This window comes from Halyomorpha halys, unplaced genomic scaffold (assembly GCF_000696795.3).
Source record: "Halyomorpha halys isolate HHAL.00 unplaced genomic scaffold, Hhal_1.1 Scaffold165.1, whole genome shotgun sequence".
Classification (NCBI taxonomy): Eukaryota; Metazoa; Arthropoda; class Insecta; order Hemiptera; family Pentatomidae; genus Halyomorpha; species Halyomorpha halys.
Genome location: NW_027111427.1, coordinates 844,836 through 865,849, shown reverse-complemented (window position 1 = coordinate 865,849; position 21,014 = coordinate 844,836). Strand labels below are relative to the sequence as shown.

At 30.3% G+C, this 21,014-nt stretch overlaps 1 protein-coding gene across 5 annotated transcripts in view; it reads right to left on the bottom strand.

The window, feature by feature from the left end:
- Nucleotides 1-21,014, bottom strand: part of LOC106678871 (glutamate receptor ionotropic, kainate 2) — a 676,475-nt gene that overhangs the window by 392,548 nt on the left and 262,913 nt on the right. For all 5 annotated transcript variants that reach the window (XM_067049421.1, XM_067049419.1, XM_067049423.1 and 2 more), the window contains exon 2: nucleotides 703-864. In XM_067049421.1, the coding sequence (XP_066905522.1) occupies nucleotides 703-864 (162 nt within the window). The remainder of the gene's footprint in view (nucleotides 1-702; nucleotides 865-21,014) is intronic.

Here is a 21,014-nt window from a genome sequence, read left to right as displayed (position 1 = left end):
ATATAAATTTAAACTTAACATAAACCTCTCTAAAACCCAGTCATTATTATATATTTGAAATTTTCAAGTGAAATACAACTGTAATTCCGAGAATTTCATTTGGATTTCGAATCATAAATACGAAGTGCATGTATTTTGTAAAATTGTGGAGTTAGTGAGTAGGTTATTATTATATATAAATTTAAACTTAACATAAACCTCTCTAAAAACCGAGTCATTATTATAAAATTAAAATTTCCGAGTCAAATACAACTGTAATTCCGAGAATTTCATTTGGATTTCGAATCATAAATACGAAGTGCATGTATTTTGTAAAATTGCAGAGTTGGTGATTAGCTTATTATTATATATAAATTTAAACTTAACATAAACCTCTCTAAAACCCAGTCATAATTGTAAATTTGAAATTTTCAAGTCAAACACAACTGTAGTTCCGAGAATTTCATTTGGATTTCGAATCATAAATACGAAGTGCATGTATTTTGTTAAAGTACAGAGTTGGTGATTAGCTTATTATTATACATTAATTTATACTTAACTTAAACCTCTCTAAAACCCAGTCATTATTATATATTTGAAATTTTCAAGTGAAATACAACTGTAATTCCGAGAATTTGCGTGCGGAGTTGGGTAACACCCAGCCACTAAATATCCCTATTTTAATATCACCATTAATTATTTTATGTATATCTAATCACTGACCTTTTTTTGTGGTCCGAAAGCTGTCATCCCTGGGCACATACTGAATGTCGTACATGAGGCTAGTGTTCGGTAATAAAGTCCTGTCTTTGTTAATCTTGTACACAGCGTACTTGAAGGCCAATTCGCTACTGCTTTCCTTTTGGTCCTGAGTAAATATAGCACCTGAAAAAGAAAAGAAATTCTTCATTAGTACTTAGTAATTATAAATGGCTTACCGAACCCAACGATTATCAAACTGGTCTACTCCGTGTATTTCCACAGTACCCTTTTGTAAAACATCGGGCCTTTATGCCTAAGTTAATTGAATTGACGACTATATTTCAGAGATGACAGAAACAAGGCACAAGTAACAAGAATTTTGGGATGGGTACGCGAAGAGGTAGTGTTTTTTAAAAATCTTTATACTCAATTTTGTTATTAAAAAAACTACAAATATCTTGGGATGGAAGTCATTATTTACTGCAAAAAAACTTACAAACTTAAAATACATTTCTTTAATTTAATCTTATTTATCTATAACAACGTTTAGGATCAAGCATATAACAATTAACAATAACTAGTTTCAAATTATGCAACCAACATTACAATAATGCAAAAACATAAATACGAATAAATTAATTACCTTTAAATATAATTTTATTTTTGGTACATTATAGTTTCTCATTATTTATAGCACATAATAAACTTACAGTAATATATATTGCTGTCTAAAATGGTAAAAAAAATCACATAGCATGTTTTTAATTAAGGAGAATATTGTTTGTTTTTTAGTAAATTTATTTACAATCATTCTATTAAGGTTCGGCTGATAGGTTACATCCATGCTTATATTTCTTACATATATTTGTTTCAAAGATTAAATTTCTTTTAAGGCGTTTATTTAAATACTGTAACAAAATCATAGTTCCAAAATTACAATTATGCAACATAATACTATCTAGTTGGTTTGCTATTTTATATTTTAATTTATTTTTTATATCTGTGTAGTGTGCACTTAAATTATTTGTGTCAGTTTTAAAACTGGCTGCATGTTTTAGGTTTTTGTTATGTGTATTGTATTAGGAAGTCTCCTTGATTTAAACATGTAATCTCAATTTTTAACAATTCTTGACAGCAATATATATTATTATGATTTTATCGGCTGAACTAAATAAGTTGAAAAAAAAAAAAGAAATTTTACTGAATGATCATGACAAGGTAATTAATTGGATTTTTCCAGGAAATTGAACCTAAATTATTTAAACTTCATTATAATTTTTATTTTTATTGACATTTATTTTTCATTATATAATCTTAATTAATTCCTTAAATAAGATAAAGGAAAAATGTTTGAACTGCATCAATTCAATATTTTTATAAATACTGTGAAACTATATAAAGACATCTCAGACACTCATATTGTCATCACCTCTCAATTGTATAATTTTGAATTTGAACATTAATGTTTTAGCAATGGTGCCCGTTAAAGGTGAGTGAAAAGTCCTGATGCAGAATTAAACTGGTGTTCCCATCCGAAGTGAGTGGATTACGCAATACAGGAGTTCAAACAAAATTAAATTTATACCTTTTTTGCACGAGACCTCAATAAAAATTGTCCGTTAATATGAAGTTGTGTTATATAAGGTTGTCCATTAAGAGAATTTTCATTATAATAATAAAAAACACAATTATCAAAAAATATTTATATAAGTACATTTTACATTTTTGCAACGCACCAGCCTTTTTATTGATCATTTTCATCTTCACCCCAATCACAATTTTTAAAAATATTTTCAAATTTACTTCTGGAAGTACTTGTAACGATTTAATCAAAACGCTACTTTTTGCAGCATTTTTTGATTTTTTTTCTTTTGTGGTCTCATAAAATTCAATATTAAAAAAAAAATCTGTTTGTTGTATGAAATTTGTATTATTAAATAAAATATAAATTATGAATTTAAAAATTTAAAAAAACTAATTTACTGTTCAGGTAATACAAAATTTAATTGACGGGGTACTAGTGATTGGTAGAAGGGAAAATGGCGGGCTAGGATTTTTTCATCAGTTAATTTTCCTGAATTCAGAAACATTACACTACAAAATTCAAGTAGGTTTCATTGCAATGAACGTGTGTGGGCAGTCTTTCTCCAATATGAACCTGATGAAAAATAAATTTCATTCTCCGTTCACGAATTCTCACTTGAAGGATTTACTGATCACACTCAGCAAAATATGGAAAATTCAAACCTTAGTTAATCCATTGTCTTCTTTATTTCATTTAAATCTCAAACGATTACTTATGAAGTAGTAAGATTTTAGTTTATCGTAGCAGGATTTAATACAATGAAACATTTCTTTAGTTCAACCTGAATGAAGCTATTATCTCCAAGATTCCTTGTTTTATTCCAGCTTTTTGTTTTAATCCTTCCCTCGTTTCTTGAAAAAGCCGCCGGACAATTTGCATGTAATTACAACGAGGCCTGGAGTTACACCGAAATGGTTTGTAGACAATGTTGTATGGAAATGTATTTGAGAAAAAGAGGAAAAGGGGGACGGGAAAAAATGAGGAGAAAGGTTAGAGGTTGAGTACTTATGAATACGAGTGAGCTAATGGGATTAGTAAGGCCAGATGCTGAAAGGGCTCTTTTTATGCTTTTCTTTGTGAGTCGGCCCTGCCATCAGGAAGCTAGTTTTTATTCTTTCAAGTCCCATGTCCACATTCTTTTCCTCCTTCGCCCCCTCTCGAAACGATATAACGAACAATACTAAAATAACGCATTACAGGATGCTTCGAAGAAAACAGCTCTAATTATATTAATAAATCTACCTTTAACTGAAAAAAAAGAGAGAAATCTGCAAATTATTAAGTAATAACAATTACTTTTATTGTTTAAATTAAATTTTTATTTTATTTGAAAAGGCAGAAAAAAAAATTAGGGCGCCAAATAAATAAACGAAAGATTGTACAGGTTAACTTCATGAAAACCGCATGGAAACAATAACTATATTTTTCAGGAAATCACATCCTAAAAAAGTCGAAAAGTATTTTGGTGCAAAATTAACCAAGGATCAATATTATTGAACTATTAGAACTGGATTTGGTTTCAATTGTAAGTAGGAGCCAGATAAGATGGCTGGTCAAGTATGCTCAGGGTACCTGTCCCCAAACTGTTACTGGGCGGAAGAGGAAGACCACGATTAAGGTGTCTAGAAGAGATAGAGGAAACCTTGGGAATTTATAAGATAGTGGATGCTTGCCAGAAACTAGAATAGAGGAAGGTTTTTTTTTTATTATTATTTATTTATTGAAATTTACAACAGTACATAAAATAAATCTATAAATTTGAAGTAAGATCATAATGGTATGCTACAGGCATGTATAGAAACTACCCATTGGTAGAACTCTAAACAGTTTTAAAATAGAAGGTCTCAAGGCCATCTTCTTTTCAAAAGCATTGTCAGGAATGAAAGAGGAGGGTCGTCCGTGGTTCAGTTGGTTAGGTCTTACCAATCTAAAATCTCCTGGGGGTGCCGGTTCGAATCCGGCGTTGACTTTTTTCATTGAGTGGCGGTCCCACAAAATGAAAAACTTGACCCTGAACCATGGTTAGGCAGTATAGGACTCCAATGGGAGCCTTGGAAAAAAATAAGAGGAAGCAAGGTAAGAAACTAGTGGGTTTGAGTGATTAGGGAGTTTATAATGGAAGGATTGATATCTAATTCGGGCTAGATCGGTTACATATGGAACATTATGGTCTTCATAGTTGATTTTATTTGAGACAAAGTAAGGAGCATTGAAGAAGGGGAAGGTTAAAATTTTTAAAGAGGCCCAGATTCTTACGAGACTATACCGCTAAGAATAAATAATCCAATTATAAATTATAAGATGCAAAGTGTTCCAAAACCGGTCAATTCCATTTTTAATAATTAATGAACTGTTTTTATTTTTTATTATAACGCGATAAAAGCAAGTTTTATTAATTATTTTTGCTTTCTCACTAAGGTTTTGAGACAGGGATTCCGTGACTTTGTACCAAGATAGTCCTAGATCAATACCATCAAATTCCCACAACTTTCTATTACGCACGCGCTACCGTTTTTTCTTCATAAACCTACAATCCAAAAAGATTTAATACAATTTTGCTTAAATAATGGTGGGAATTGGTGTATGCATAAGAATTATTCTACAGAAAATGAAAAGAAGAATTATAATGAAAAAGGATGATTCCCTGAAAAAGCAATTTTAAGGAAGGGAAATAATGGCATAATATTCACACCCACATGTATTCTATGTCTTCGGTTGCCGAAGTTTTTTATATTTCATTAAAATAGACAACAGAATAAAAGTCAAGTTTTTTTTTTTATTATTATTATTATTATTTTTAATGTGTCCCACAGTTCTGCCACATAAATTGCTAGTGGTAATAATAATATTCTTTATTTATTCTGATTGATGATCTCTTTAGAATAATATACAGGCGCCAAATTAGGCTTTGAAGCCTTAGAGTAAATAAAAATAAAAATTAAATTATAAAACTCATCAAATGTAATAAAACAGTGAATTTGAAACGATAAGAATGAACAACAATATTTAACAAAGTATATAAAATAAAAATATAACAAATAAAATAAAACTATGTGTCATATCATAAAACATAAGATGCCTAACCTCTGATAATAAATGAAAGGATAGAAAAAAATGATAAAAAGTCAAATACAATTAAACTAAAAGTAATAAATGGAATGGTACAATTTCTTCTAATATACATATTTACAAATATAAAACGTAAAACTGAAGCATTAAATACAGAAAATATATAAACCTTGTTTGAAACTTTCAATTGTTATTCTTCTGCAATTGGATGGACAGAAGGTGGTCGAAGATATGGGATTTGTAGATTGGAAGGGTATTAGAACTCGAATGAAGGAGGGAATAGAATTTCCTGGGGAAGATCTACCAATGGTATACAGTTTAATGAGATGCACTCGCCATTATGTCATACACCCACTATTGTTATCATGTGTATGAAAAAGAAATGTATAGCCCATATTGAAACTACTTTTTATAGCTATACCATTAAAAAAAATCTATATAACCAGTACGGTACTTTCAGTCATTAAATTCCAAAAGAAGCACTAATTGAAACTAGGTTCAGTTTTCCTTTTAAATCTAGGAGATTTTAAAAACATAAACACTTTGAAGTTCCTTTAAGTGTGTTCAGACGCAATCATTACTGTTTTTTATAATAACTGCAGCGAGAGTTTTCAAAAGCATAGCTGACGTGAAACTTAGCAAATGAGTCTGAAATGTTCAAAGTTCAAACGGATCGTTAAAGCGACATTCACTGAAAAGAAATTATCTAAAATGAGCTAGTGAATTCATTCTAAAATCATTAAAAAATTTCTTAATTATCATAAAACAAATAATCCGCTCAGTAAATCATTTTAAAACATTATATCTTTCGTGTCTTTGAGTCCATTTTAATTTTGTTTCTCTTTATACTGTTACCAATTATAAATAAATATTAGCTTAAAAAGAAAGAAATAGTAAGAAAAAATGCACCAGGCCTAATAGATTAAAATAGAATGTATTAAAAAAAAGAATAATTTATATTAAAAAAAATAAATAAAATAAAACAGTGAAATTATTTTTTTAACCCATTACCATTTTTTTAAACATCACATCTGAAAAAAAGGTAGGGTTATTTAGGGGAAACCAACCTATTATAATCAGAATGGAGAAGCCAAGTTATTTTTCCATTTCAGTTTGTTTGTTTGTTTGTTTATTGTTGCTTAAAGGCGTAAAACCCTCTTAGCTTCTGATAAATTTGGGGTCAGTCCTATCCTGTTTATTGTTGGCAGTGAGATATTGAGTATATTATTTAAAAATATGTTTAATCGTGAGAATGGACTGACAATATTTGCACGTTGGAGGCGGCAGTTTTCTGATCAGGTGAGAGTGCGTGAGGAGAGTATGACCTGTTCTCAAGCGGGTTAGAGCAGCTTTCTCCCTGCGGATGTTGCGGTAGGATGTCGACCATGGATTTACTGATCTTTTGATTTATTTACATTTACTCGGAGAACGTTCATCCCACTTGGCCTGCCATCTTACCAATATTTGTAATTTAATTACCATTTCAGTTATTGGTCCTTCACGAAATAAAAGTTAATAATCCTATAACGGATTCCAACTGGCGTTGCTGCTTATGTGACGCCTTAACAAATCGCAACCTCTCGGCAACAAATCGCAACCCTATAAAAACATATAAGCACCAAAACAAGATTTAAACTAATATGGAAGGAAATATAGAAAGGGCATAATGACCTAGTATTTGATGCCCAGAAAAGCAGAAAAGCATGATTTTCGGCATTTACATTAAATTTACATTTTTTTTCTGTTCAGAGAACATGATTTAGTACATATCGCTGTGGTATATAAATCCGCGTATACATCCTGTAGCTATTCCAATGGTTCCAATGAATCCCCAGTATGCAAATTAAGTAAAAACATCGGGTAGGGGTGAGGGGGATATGTTGAATATTCATTTTTACGCTTTCTTATTACAAATCACATTATCATTTAATTTTTGCATATTTGCAAACAAAAAAACAAAACTGACACTGAAAAATGAGAAAACAAAATCAGGAAAAGGCTGCTTATGTAAGTTTTTGTCAGTGATTTGGTTAATCTAAGTATATTACTAATACTGAGACTATATACTTTGAAATAGCCCCATTAGGATAAAAGAGGAAGAAAAATAATCATAAAAATGTACATAATCATTAGTACTTAGTGAATTTACTGAGGGAAATCTATATCAATGTCTATTAGCACTCATATAAAAGCTAATTAATTGTGCTATTAAGTACATAAGTGTCATTTTGCTATAATTAATATTTTAAATAGTGGTAATAAAGAGTTATAATAAATTACAAGGCCCTCTAAAGTAGTCCTGACCAGAAACATAGAATAGAACATACTGTTGGTGCCAGAGCAGAAAAAAATCGAATTTCAAAAGCGCTGATTTCAATTATCTAGTTTGTGATTTTCACTCTATATAAGCTACATGATCTAGGAACAGCATGATCTTTTCCCTGTTTCAAGGGTATTCCCATCAATTTAGGCCCAATCTCAGAATAATGGAATTTTGACTAAATCACACGATGTTCTACGATGTTCAAGTAAGCCACACAGTCAAATTTAGTCAAACTAGGCAAAGAAAAATTAGAGAGCTTTACCACGTTATAAGTTATGAATTTTAAATAAGCATTGAGGAAAGCTATGATTATAAAAAAGCTCCGGCTTCCTCTGAGATGTGGAGGGTCACTTTTCAAATTAGAAGTGTTTAAGTAAAGATTAGAACAAACATCATCTGCCTTTAACTGCCTATCCGATCATAAAATCGCAAAGAAAGGAAATGAACGACCTCTAAATGTGAATTAGGTATCTCTCGATTACACACCAGAATCAAGTGTATGGAATACACTTCAATTGGCTACAACAAAAAATTGAAAAATGGATGCAATGATCAACCAAGAAAATTCCGGCTCTTCTAAAAAGAACCAGCAGAAATGGCCATTGAATAGTATTCATGGTACTACATGTCATCCACGGTGCATGAGATTTTGTTGCATGATGCTGAAGGATTACAAGACATTCAAGATCAGAAACTCGCGGAAAATGTCTCCTATATCCACCAACGAAGACGTGTTCCACAAGCTACTGGAGACTTCGGATCCTTTTATTACAAACAAAAGACCCGAACCAAAGATAAACACCTGGAAATCAGTGATACAGCTAAGTAACTGTTAATCTAAATTCGTTAAAAGTGAAATCGTAAGTGTTTTTTTCAAATTGAACAACCTTTGACTATGAACCCCTAGTTTTATTATTCACAAAATTCCCCAGTCTTTTAAGCTTCTTTGAATTTTTAATTGTTAGCACTTTTTTTATTTAAATATATACTCAAAATACTCGTTGAAACTTGTTTTGATGAGTAAAACCTATTCCGAAAGTTTCATAAATTTTTAACTAACCAAAAGCCCTACAGTTTCATTTAATAATGTTACTCTTACCCCTGTCGAAAAGATCCGCTACCTTGAACTACATCAGGACAAACGATTAACCTGGAATCTTCACACAAGAGAGGAAACTGCACATCGATTTCGACTATTACAACACTTACTAGACAAACGGTCTAAACTTCCAACTCATTAAAAAAGACTGATCTACATGACTGTAATAAGGCCAGTCTGGACATATGGGGTTGAGCTTTGGGGCTCCACTAAACCTTCGAATTCCTCTGGTATTCAATCCTTACAATCCAAAATCCTCAATACTCCTTACTTTTTCACAAATAAAATCAAAAACCAAGTTTCTATGTTAATCCGTTTTCGAAATTGTTTCCGCTTTTTGGCCATTCAGCCCCAGTGTGCGACTGCGACTTCAGTATTGTTACGCATTTTTTTAAATTTTTTTTTTAATAAAATGGTGCCTTGAATGATAATAATGTCGAAATAATACATTGGAAAAAAAAATCACATACAAGTTACATGATTCCTAAACAAATTTCGAATGGGAGATTGTATTAACAAATAGAGCTCTGTTCAATAAAATTTTCATATATCAACGTCCCCAAAAAACCGAACTGGGTAAAAAAAATCTACGCAAAATAAAACTGGAAATAAAAGAGCGACAACCATTCGTTTATTCAGAATTAGCAAGTCGGCAAGTGATTGAATTAAGCTGGAGTACCCGTGTCGTCCATATTCAGGCGGAGGTCATCGATATCGTAATCCCACCATTTTTTTAGTGCCTTCCATTTGCATTTTTCAGTATTCCCATCCTTCTATGCAGGATGAACAAACGTCAGAGCAATACATCTGTCAAAGCATAAGGGTTAAAATTTGTCAAAAATTAAATTTCAAATATTTATTATGATACAATTTTAAAGTCTTCAATTTCACATTGATTGAAATTTCATTTCAAACTTTTGTAATTTAAAAAAAAACAGCATTAAAGCTGCATAGATAAGTTCGTTGGCCACTTTTGTGAAAAATAAATAAATACTTAAAATCCGTGAAAAAATTGAGGTTGTGCTAAAAATGTTCTGTTCCCTGGAACCGCGTCACATCCTGGGACTGGATTGTCCACCGATCACTTTTTTTTATAATATTTGAATATTTTTCTGTTTTAGAAGTTAATAATTATAAAGATATGTGAGATTTATTGTATTATAATTGTTTTTGTTTTTACAGATTTGTTAAATTTATTTACTTCAGTACACTATGCACATACAATTTTAATTCATTTATCAAATTTCTGTATCTTTATTGTGTTATTTTTAAGTTTACGAGGAATTTTTGTAAACTTCTGGAGAGGATGGGGTTCATGTCTGATAAGGGGAATTTGATATATACAAACTGATGGAGTTACTGATATATTGTGATTGAGAACCATATCTAGCTCATGGAGTGAGATATCAGACTGCTTTTGGCACCACTAAAGAAGGACGGCTTCAGGATGAACCCCCATAGCTAACTTTATATATATATATATAAATACTATTTATGTACACCCCTTAAATTACAAATATTAGAAAAATGGCAGGCCAAGTGGGATGAAAGCTCTCCGAGTAAATTAAAAGAAATAAAACGATCAGTAAAACCAGGGTCAACATCCTACCGCACGTACACGTTATTCTTTTTTCTTTCAATATGGTGGCCACAGCAGGCAGATTTACCTAGTTATCTAGAAATATAAATACTTTATCAACAAATGAAAACCGTCCGATTTTATTTATAGTTCTATCTATTGTTTAAAAGTGTTTCGAGTTCCAAAACGATAAAAAGGACAATATAAAGACCTTTTCTGTCATTTTATTTGAGACTGACCTTGATATGACGATGAAAGTTAAGATATCTATAGACAAATTAAGAGTAATGAATATAAGTACAAATAGTATTAAAAAACAAATGCTTCACTTGTTTTTGTGAAAGCAGTGTCGTAATTTCTTGTACACTTTTCAGTTCATAAGTTTGTAATATCTATTCAATGTACAGTAGAGAATATTTGACACAGTTTTTAAAAGCGAATTGAGGCATTAAAAATATACAAGGATATTATCACATCCTGTTAAAGCCACCTCAAATCGACTGTCTTTTTGTTGGAAGGCTTTAAAATGAACAAACGACAAACTAGTTCGGATTAAACATTTATTTGGTCAATTTAAACATTTCAAAAAACTAAAACTAAAATAAACAAAAGATGACTAATGATGAATACAATTAAAAATAAAAAGGCCTCTCAGATGACAGTAAACTAATTTACAAATAAACTAATTAATATATATATAAAACAAATACTAGTCAACGCAAGCTGCTCCACTCCGATAGGTCCAAGAAAGAATGCTGCCGAGATGTTTAGGTCGCAGCTCTTGTAGCTAAATACACCGCTGTAATAGTCCAAAGTTGGTGAAGTAGCTCATCGATAGTCCAAACATCCAAAAGTCATATTAATGTATTAGGCGAGCCTACAAAATGAACGCAGACAGGGTTGGTTACACACGTTCAGAGTCACTAATTATCCGGAACTCATATTAAAGTCGAAACACAGAAGTGGTCTGGTTCCGAACTGTAATGATGACTAAAACACTCAAAAACGTTTTAGTAAAATAACTTCAACCAAACACAGACAGGGCTGCCTGGACGCTACCATGGCCACTAATTAGCTGGAACTGCTATAAAAACTAAAATGGTCGGTCCGTTGCTAGGTGACGCCTTAGCAACAATTATCAGCCCTAGCAACTGTCTCTATTACTCATTATAACACAGAAATATAATTACATTTTTTCTTTTCAAATAACTAAATCCAATTAAATTAATATAAATAAAAATAAACGTTATTAAATTAAACACTAAGACCAACTAAATATTATTTACAACGTAATTATATATTATGGCGTTAACACATGCTATTATCGTTGATTTGCTTAAATAGTACATCTGACTAAAAAGTTAAAAAATAATTTTTTATTAGATGTATTTAAAAGACAGGATCGTAGACTGGAGTTCTCCTATAGACTTTTTTAAAACGGTATGAACTATGTAATACGCCAAATATAAATTAAAAAAGTAGCGATAAGCAAGGAAGTGATAGTGATTATTATATTGTTGTATTATTATGTTTAGTTAAAATCTTTAATTACTTTATTTTATTTTTATTTATTTATATACATATTGTGATTCACTGACAAATTGTAATATCAATCACTAAACAAAATAAAAAATAGATCGCTGATTGAAAACAAAAAAGAAATAGCATCCAAGTTAGATAACTATAAATATTTGAAAATATGTTTGCTTGTAGGGAGTTAGTTTACGATGAAGTTAGGAGTTGAGACAAGAAAGCTGGTACCTGCGGCTTTATTGCGGTAGCCCAGGAAGAGGTTTACACCAACTGGAATGGTGCCTCAACCCACGGCCCCCCATAAACCTCACTCGGCAATTCTTATTGTAACTGCGTCTGTGTTTGCTTTCACCCTTTCCTCGAAAAAATAAGGTATTCCACATGTTTTTATATTTTTCCGTTTCCTCTATATTTGAAAAACTGATAAAATGGCGACCAAACATTGTCGCGGAAGAATGACTGAAAAGGAGTGCCAAACGAAAATTGTAAATACTAAACCCAAGGCACTACATGGTTTATTTATACAAGAACATTTATTTATTTTTATTAAACACTGAAACGTTAAAACTTTTCAGACTACGGAAATAGATTTACATTCTTTTAATGCATATTGTAATTTTGACTGCAGTGACGTGCAAGATTATATTTTGTGAAATAAATCATTTTTTTTTTCCATTGTTGATCAGAAATAAATACATAAATAAGGAATCGATCTAAAGAGTCGTCTCCTCAGAATGAATCGTATACTCGAATAATTTACCAGAAAGAATCACAATTCACAATGGAGTTGGTCGGTTCTCAATTGAGTATAGTCAACAAAGTAAGAGAAAGGAATATTTTATATTGTTAAGGATTAGTGTCTTGCAGTAATTATAATAATATTTATTTTTTAAGGGTTGTAAATAATTATATACTTTTAAGGAAAATAAACACAACGTACCACAAATCATAAATAATTAATTTAAGAAATTATTAAATTAACATATAAATTCTTGTTTCTAACAATAAAAATATATTTATTCAATACAATTTCATAAATATTAATATTTAGTTTAAGGACATTATTACTAGAGAAAACGAAAATAGATAATAAATAAATACTCATGCCCTCAAAATGAAGATGAAAGTATTCAACACAGTTCCATTCTACAGTTAAAATACGAAAAGATAATATTTTATTGTAGAAAAAAATGTTAAACTTAAATCATTTAGTTTTTATTTTACTTTCGTAAAAATGACGAGGAGCCTTAACGAGGATTGAAACTGGTTGTAGAATATATTTTTAGTGTTTTATTCATTTTTATATGTAAGTATTATAATATAGTTCAATATTTTTTTAATTTAAAAAAGAAAACAAAAAAAAAAAGATTTCGCCAGGGAAACAAAGAGGAATAATGTCAAAAGAATCAATCCAAGAAACGTCCAAAAGAATAGGTTCAGCAAGAGATGGGGATCGTTTGGAATCACTTCAGGACAATAACTTTGACAAACTAATCGATTTTATAAACATAAATATATGTACGGCTAACGTTATAAATTAAAAAAAAAAGCTAAAAATTAGAAAAAGTTTATATTTCCAAATTCTTAAAATTTATCATTTATTGAAAAGTAATTCTTTAAAAACTGAAGTAATGCTTCTGTATATTTTTCATTCTGATAATAAATTGTTAATCTTTCATAAACGATAAAGTTCAAAAATTTTTAAGAAATTTACGTTTTCTGTTTTTCATTTATCAATTTTATTATTATTAGTTCTAATTTTTAAAACCAAAAAACAAATTTAGTTTTTCTTAGAAATCATACCATCAGATAATTTAATTATTAACAAAAATAAAATAAATTTTACTTTTACGGGTCTCGTATTAGAAAAGATGGGGTTTCTATCTTTTTTTTTTAGTATTTTCCTGAAATACTTCATGTATAGAGCAGATACCACCCACTCGGTAACTCATAGATGACTGTATCTTAAAAAATGACTATGCATATGAAGCTGAAATAATTCAGTTTAGAAGTTGTTGTTGTTGTTGTTGTTGTTAAAACCCTGAGGTCATCAAAGCCCATGTTACGCACTTTATAATTCTATTTCAAGATTTGAAACTCTTCAGATAATTGCTAAATAATTACTTATTTTAGAATTATTTAATACATATAACAAACTTTCGGGTTTAAATCTTATTCTAAGGTTATTCCTTTTTAGGAAAATAAAAACCATTTTTATGTTTTTCAGGTCATCATTTAGGGCACCCGATACATTCGATCCCACTCCCAATCTACGTAAGTTCATGGAATTGAAATGACATTCTTCAAATATGTGACTGACCGTAAGTACACTGTACAGTTTATAAGTGATTTTCCTCGTATAATACATGTCCAATGAGGCTGGGTTTAAAAAAGATGTTATAAGTGGTACAAACAGAATTATCTCTAAAATAAAGCGAGAGAGGATGATTAAAATCGTCCTAATAGTGTGTTTTTTCGTATTTTCTTTAATGAATATCAATAAATAGTTTTTCTTTTTTTCATTATTAAACTATAAATTTCTGCTTTTCCGTCCATTTATCCCGGGTTAAACTGATTCTACCCTGGTACTATCTTCTGGAAGATGATATTACAGACATTAGACACTGACAATCCGATATGAAGAATTGAAGATGAAGAAACGAAGACGTCCAAGTCCTATAAGGGCCACTCAGACTCATGATTTATGAGTGCTCTGATGAAAACAGCAATTCTCGTCGGAATGTCCTCGACGGATCTAAGGACGGATATCCCGGCTTTGAAGAAATCGAAGGGGATCATTCCCCAGTGTAGGAAAATTAATTTGCAATAATCTAACTGTTAAATAATTAAATGAATAAAAAATTAAAATCTTTATGTAGGGTCGATTATCGAAAAAATGTCAGTCATATATAACTATCATAAATATACACCAATAAAATATTATCTTAGTTCTATTACAACGGTGTTGTACATTTTTGTGGAGCATTTACCTATTGTTAAAAAGTTCTTGATATCATATTTTTTTTTTGGACGCCAAGGAATATTATTAGGAATTGAAGAGGAAACAAAGTTATAAACAATTTAAAGAGTTTAGCATAGAAGTATTTCTATCTGGTTCAAGCCAAAATCGGCACACATATTGAACATTGAGGTAACTATGTATGATTTTATTTGTGACAAAGTAAGGAACATAATAGATTTTGTAAGGTATGGATTGAAGCTCCAAAGCTCAATACCATAAATCCAAATAAGCCTTATGTCGTTAATTGGAAGTTAAGACCGTAAGTATATTAAATGTGGTAATAGTAAAAATTGACGAGAAGTTTACTGTCTTTTCTATCTTGTGTTAGGATAGTTCTAGATAGTGGATCTGTTCGACAGGGATGAGTGAAATATTATTGGAGGATGCAGTAGGGCAACGACGAAAGATAGTGGAGATTTAATAGCATTTATTCTAATTATTCAGTTTTTTACACTATTCTTCAAGGGTAGTAATGTAGGATTGGATGGTTTAGGAAACAATTAAAGGGTAATTATGCACTCATAGCACACGTGTACTATCAAACAAAAAAAATTAAGTAGTTGGGTATTGCTGTTTTGTTTCTTTATATTTATTTTAATGGTGTCAGTTTAGTTTTTTTTTTTTTGGATTTTTTAATTTAAAAATAATGCCTCATACTGTATTTCCCTCACAGTGTCCCAAAACCAATCAGAATCAAAAATTTAGTTTCTAGAAATGAATGAACAAATTTGGTTCAATGTTTTTCTGTCTATCTGAAGTCAAATCGATTCATCCAGTTTGGATAAAGTTTTCAGAGGTTTGCGGTGTCCCAAAATGGTCCTTTATCAAATTCATTAAATTTCTTTTCCAACTTTTATTTAGACAAGTCCAAACATATTTTATTTGACACATATTACGAAAACAGATCATACGATTTTACCGATGTTCTTAATATTAGAGTAGTTTTTTTTCTTTCTTTACAAGGATATATTTAAAAACATCTCCTCCAGTTGATTTTATTCTCAAATGACAAATCGACTTTATTATAAAATAAAAAAAGTTTGTATTTTATTCATTCATTTAGCCCTGACGAAACATGCAAAGTGGGCCGAAAACGTTGGTTAACAATAAGTAGTTTTCTCTTAGTATTTTGATACCTTTATTGACAGCCAACTGAACTATCTTCCTACAATCTACTTCATACGTATCTATCTTCTTCCAATATAATGAGAAGTGTTTAAATTGTTATTCTCGTTGGTTAAAAATAAATGTTGAAATATTATATGAAATTTCGTAACATTGGAATCATCCCACTTACATTGGATATTGTCAAAAATCATAAATTGTTGTTGTTTTTTTGTATTATGGTTTTAAGGTTTCCACACGCTTTTCTCAGATCTTAATCAATAATAATGAGGCCAGTTTAGTTTAAAAAAAAAACATTTTAAAAAATAAATGGTTTATATTAAACAGCTCTCTGAAGCTGTGAGAGATAATATTACATTTACTGGAGGAAACCCTATCTTCTATCCCTGGACCAAGTTAGATTGAATCGGTTAGAAGCGAGATTCTTTCTTTGTCGTTTTCGATTAGTGCTCGTGACAGAACTTTATTATTTTACAATATCTGATCCGTATATGTTACAATATATACGCCCGGAGGTGGTAAACTATTTTTAACTCTTCGTGTCTGTAACAATCTATAGTTTATAAACTAAAGTTCTGTCTCCACTCCTTTTTTTTTTCTTTTCAAATACACCGTTATTAATCAAGATATTTTCAAGGTTGTTTCTTTCAATGTTAAAAACAAAATTGCACTGAGTATAGTTTCTCCATCACTTCTCATCAAATATATTACATATTTCAGGGTTTGAGGATAGAGTTTACTATCTATTATTTTATTATTATTATTATTTTCTTCCACTCTAGCTCCATTAAAATTTTTAAAATTTATGTTATTATATAGTTTCATTACTTAGAAAAAAGTCACTTAATAACCAAGAGATAGGGTGAACTTTGGACTTTTATTTATTTTATAATAAATTCGATTTGTCATTTCAGTATAAAATCAACTAGAGGAGATGTTTTTAAATATATCCATGTAAAAAAAAAAATCTACACTAATATTAAGAACATAAGGTGAAATCGTATGATCTGTTTTCGTAATATTGGTGTGTCAAATAAAATATGTTTGGAGTTGCCTAAGTAAAAGTTGGAGAAGAAATTTATTGAATTTGATAAAGGACCATTTTGGAACATCCCAAACCTCTGAAAACTTTATCCGAACTGGATGAATCGACAGATAGACAGAAACAACATGGAACCAAATTTGTTCATTCATTTCTAAAACGTATAATGAGAAACTAAATTTTTGATTCTGGGGAATATTTTATTCCTGAATTTCCATCATTTTACTATATTTGGCAATGATGAAGAAATAATATTGCTTAAACTTATTTATTTATTACTAAACATAAATAGATAAACTTTATACAACATATACCAACCAAAAAAATCATATTAAATAATTAAGTAAATAATAATAATCAAGGAATTATTACTTATTAATACAAAATGTACCCCGAACATTCACTCTCCATAAGAATACAATTTTTTCTTCTAAAACTTTCACAACAAGGTAAGTCCATTATTTTCATATGGGCTCCAAGCCACATTGGCATTGTTGTAATGAGCTGGCAGACAAAGCTGCCGGAGAGCCACTCACACTCCCTGGGCGAGGCACCGCCGTTTTTACCCCATTAGAACTCAGTACACCCCTTACAAATATTGGAAAGATGGCAGGCAAAGTGGGATGAAAGTTCTCCGAGTAAATTAAAATAAATCAAAAGATCAGTAAAACCATGGTCGACTCTACCGCAACATCCGCAGGGAGGAAGCTGCTCTAACCCGCTTGAGAACAAGTCATGCTCTCCTCACGCACTCTCACCTAATCAGAAAACTGCCACCTCAAACGTGTAAATATTGTCAGTCTACGATTAAATATATTTTTGAAGAATATACCCACTATTTGCCAACAATAAACAGGATAGGACTGACCCCAAATTTATCAAAACCTCTCACAGATGAGGAAGCTAAAATTAAATTGGTGTTTAAATTTTTAAAAGCAGATCGCCTTCTTTCTGAACTAAAACTTCTCTTCGATTTTAATTTTTTTTAAATTTATTATTAATTTTTACATTTGTATGAATCACGTGTGAGTGGGAGGGGGGGGAGGGTGCGTGTATATGTGGTGTCTGTAGCTTTATCCTAATACTATGCCATAGGCGTTGATGACCTAAGGGTTTAAAACAAAAACGTATAATAGTTTTATTTAATGACTATGTATATTTCATTTTTGTAACGTTTTGGCCTATTATAGCGGTCATTTATTTACTTATCATTTACATATTTATTTTTAATTAATTAGGAACCTATTCAATTTTTTTTTTTTTTTTAATTATTTTTTTATTGATATTTACAACTGTATACAGGCTTTAATATAGTCATGTAGATCAATTTTTTGTAATGGAATGTAAGTTTAGACTGTTGGTATAGTAAATGTTGTAATAATCGGAATCGACAAGCAGTTTCCTGTATTTTCAGTCTTGTAGAGTTTATAAATAGACATTTTTTAAAATTTTAATTATAACTATGAAAATATTAGTTTTTACATAACTATCTTATAAATGGATTTTTTTTAAAATAATTTATTTATTGTTATTCACAACTGTATACACATATATACAACAAGTAAACCAAAATCGGCACACATATGGAATATTGAGGTCCTGATGGATGACTTGATTTGTGACAAAGTAAGGAGCATTAAGGATTTTACGAAGGATTTTGGACTGTAAGTATTGGATTCTGGAAGAATTTGATAGTTTAGTTGAGTCCCAACGGTATCTGGTTCTGGCCAAATCGGCAACATATGGAATATTGAGGTCCTGATGGATGACTTGATTTGTGACAAAGTAAGGAGCATTAAGGATTTTACGAAGGATTTTGGACTGTAAGTATTGGATTCTGGAAGAATTTGATAGTTTAGTGGACCCCCAAAGCTCAACTCCGTCCAGCTATTCAAATTTAAATGATTTTTTATTAATTTCTGCTTTTTGTTTATTTGAATTCCCAAAATTATTATTGAATTGATAAATACGGATTAGAAAATAATAAAATTTCGAAATAATTAAATAAAAAGACTTATTATATTCAAACTAAAAAGTTTGATAGAGGGAAGATCAGGGAAAAGTTAAAATCTTCAAAAATCTTATAAATCAAAGAAGAGGGATTAAGCTTTGAATATTTATTTTAGATTAATTTTGTTTCTTTGTATACTTTTTTTCAACGTGTCACATTGTATATCGGATTTTGTAGAAAAAAATATTTATATTTTTCGGAGCGGTAGAAGGGTTTAAATATAAAAAAAAAAATAATAAAACACAAAAGTTTATTTTTACACGAAACCGTTAAAAATCGGATAATGGTCTATAGGAATTGAGGGGTTGAATCGGCCCCGGAGGTTTCCCGGTTTTTATCTGGTACAGCCTAGATACGCTTCACTACTTGCTGATATCCCACTCTGTGTTAAACGGTCTAGAAATTATTTAGAAAAATTGCTAACCCAACTACAAACTTTTGGTTTTTATAATATTTTTTCTCAAATAATTTAATTTTTTGTCTTTATTAGTTGAACTAAAAATTAAAGAGTGGCTTAAACGGTAATATTTAATGTTGAATTTTTTTTTACTACCTAATGATGGATGATAAGAATTATTGCCAACAGCAATAAAACTTTGATGTAAATCCATAATCCCAACACTATTGTTCCTTTTAAACGGAAGGGTCGAAACAAACTAAAATCAAATAAATAATTGTAACACCAGCGCCCCATTTGCCCGAAAAAATAAAAGCCACTCACTCGCTAGCGAGCTTTGGCCAGAGGCAGTCTTCCATTCTTCACTTTATTCTGTAAGAAAAGCCATGAGTGAGTAAGGACACTTCTAAGACCCCTCCGGTAGCCGAAGAGAGAGTAGATGGAGGGACTTGGAGGACAAGAAAAATGAAACATGAATGCATGTGTAAGTCGCCATCTATAATGGTCATCAATCTGTATTTTTCCTAGACCCCCTAATAAAAATTCATTAATCTCAACCAAATGTTCTGTTTCAGCCACCTGTAGTTACAATAGATTTAGTATTTGGCATCACATTCTTTCTGGTTGAGCCAGTTTCTCTCCAGCTTCTCTCCAATCTCCAGTTTTTAAATAAATTCTCTTTCCGTTACCTTATTTATACCTCGTTTTAATCTCATTTTAATTAATTTTATACAGACTAGAAACAATATTCAACCAGCCAATCAAAAGTGAATTAACGCCTGGCCTTTGGTAGAAGGTGCACTTCCTTCAACTATCCTCCCATGTACATTACGGTAACCCTCCAACCATGTATATATCGAATCACCGTTGATCTCTCATTTTTGTTTCTTTATCAACTTTTTTTCAAAACCATTTCTAAGTTTAAAACGATAAAACTTCAATTGAATTCATCCGGTACGTGTTTAGCAATTTAGCAATGCACAGCATTTTTATCCCATTAACTCATCTTTGTCGGCCAAAATTTTAAATTTTTATAAAGTAAATATTCTACATTTGTCAGAACTCATTCCATTATGAAATTATGTAAGTAATTTTTATAATGTTATGATAAAATCATATTTAACTTAACTAACAAGAAGTCAAAAATCAAAAAATATATATATAAAAAATTGAGAAAACAAGAGATTGCCCGACGAGTTGAATGAATCTTCACTGACACCAAATAAAAAAAAAAAAAAAAAATGTAATAAATAGGGAATGGATTTTCAAATGAAAAATATGCACGTTTATATGTAATTATATTTTCACAAATATGAGGAATATTCCAGAATTAAATTCCTAAAACTTGATGAAAGTTATTAAATAAAATCTAATATTTAAAATGAAAAATTCTAAACCTTAAATAAAAATGAATATTTAAACTTATGAAAGAATTTGAGCGTCCAAATTTATAAAACTTCAATTATGCACAAATAAATATATTTATACCCAGCTAAAAGATTGTAAATATAGAGAAAACCATTAATATACATATATTATATAGATATA